At 36.2% G+C, this 1,895-nt stretch overlaps 1 protein-coding gene across 1 annotated transcript in view; it reads right to left on the reverse strand.

The window, feature by feature from the left end:
- Positions 1 to 1,895, reverse strand: part of OTOGL (otogelin like) — a 251,434-nt gene that overhangs the window by 35,360 nt on the left and 214,179 nt on the right. Inside the window, exon 42 of the mRNA XM_007953174.2 lies at positions 336 to 550. Coding sequence (XP_007951365.2) covers positions 336 to 550 — 215 coding nt within the window. The remainder of the gene's footprint in view (positions 1 to 335; positions 551 to 1,895) is intronic.

The following is a 1,895-nucleotide window of genomic DNA, read 5'->3' on the forward strand; positions in this document are numbered from 1 at the left end:
TTTCAGCAGAGCTTCTGGAAAGAGAAATACTAGGAAGATGGAAAAGGCAATCTACTTCTGAAAAAAAAAATAAAAAAAAATAGCCACTGAATATTTTATGAAGAGCTGTAGATCGAGTTCTAACAAAACAGAGAGTAAAAAAAAAAAAAAGAAAATGAGCCTTCCCGTCTCTGTAAGTCTATAAACAGTAAATGGTTCTGAATTCCAAAGCATACTGACAGAAGGTTTGGGCACAAACTATTCTCAATAGAAGAATATCAAAGCAGGAATACATTGGTTTTTATTTTCAATATGTCTAAGAGGCCTACTCTTATGTATGGTGGCTTTCCACTTACTTTATCATGGCATGGAGTGAAAACTCTTCTCTTTAACAACTCCACGCAATCACTGCAATCATGCTCAGTACAATTCCTAGCAGGTCTTCTTGTTGTGACTTTAAAAACTTTCTCAATTTCCCAGCTCTCAATAAATAATTCTATGTCTTCCATATTGGTAATAACTGTGCCATTTTGCATCCTTAGATCATCATCTGGATCATCATTGCAGATTCCTAGGAAGAATATGTGCCATTTAGATGGGGAAAAAAAAAAAAATCTCACTTAAGCATGGACAACTGAACAAAACCATCTTAATAACTGATTTTAAAGCAATGAATTACTTAATCAATTGATTTGTCCTTTGGCTTTAACATTGATAGTATTTTTAATTATGTGGCTGATTTTTAGATCGAGTTCTAACAAAACAGAGAGTAAAAAAAAAAGAAAATGAGCCTTCCTTTCTCTGTAAATAGTACTTCCTGTACTGAAAATAGTACAGAACCCCCTTAGCCAGATGAGAAAGAATCTATGATCTCAAAAGTCAAAATATTTTAAAAAGATCATGAAGAGGAATAAGGGGGAGTTTGATTCTGCTCTACAGTTTTCCACTATTACTACCATCTCCAATTAACACTTAGTTCTTAATCATGAAGTTGCACAGACATTTGGTGATTGCCTTCCAGGTATCCATTGCCCAGGAAACCTTTCCTGAAAACATTAAATTTTTCTATTCAGGAACTATCCTTTCCTCATCATGTCCAGCACATGACACTCATGAGACAGAAGGGCCCTGACTGGCATAAAGGTAATCCTTACTCACTTGGTTTGGCAACTGTTAACAGGTAATCCAGGCATAAACCTATTGGATCATGGCAATCATTTAGACACAGGGCTTCTTTCAGCATTAGGACAACCACTGTCAAGTTCAGAACTTAAACTGGGAATTCTAGGGCACAGGCAATCTCCCTTCCTTAGATGACATGGCCTGTTGATGGCTATAATGCCTTTACCTGCTACAGCCTCTAGTTCCCTTTTAAGGCTAGACTGAAGATGGAGTTCACTCTTTATCCAGTGGTGTGCAGAGCTAAAGGAAGCACAGAGAAATGGACCCAGAACTTTGGTCATATCATACCCAAATCCTATCCTATGTAAAAACTTAATTTTTTAAAAAAATTTCCAAGATACTCAGTTGTAAAAGATATAAATTAAACTTTTCTTTCAATTATTACATGTTAATCCTCCAGGAGACATATCAGGATAAATAAAAGTTGCTGCTGCTGTATTTGCCACACGCCTATATACAGGGAATTATGAGCTCTGGTGGCATAGTGGGTAAGGCATTTGGCTTCTAACCAGAAGGTTGTGGTTCAAACCCATCAGCTGCTCCACAGGAGGAAGATCAGGCAGTCTACTTCCATAAAGATTTATAGCCTTGGAAACCCAATGAGGGTCACTATGAGTTGAAATGAACTTAATGGCAATGGGTTGGTTTTTGGCTTTTTATATACAAAGGATTAAGTGTAATCTAACAAAAACAATTCAAGTTAAGTGAACCATGGTGTAAAAAAAAAAAAAAAA

The sequence above is a fragment of the Orycteropus afer genome, unplaced genomic scaffold (assembly GCF_000298275.1).
Source record: "Orycteropus afer afer isolate SDZICR_OR568_19922 unplaced genomic scaffold, OryAfe1.0 scaffold00375, whole genome shotgun sequence".
In the NCBI taxonomy this organism is placed as follows: domain Eukaryota; kingdom Metazoa; phylum Chordata; class Mammalia; order Tubulidentata; family Orycteropodidae; genus Orycteropus; species Orycteropus afer.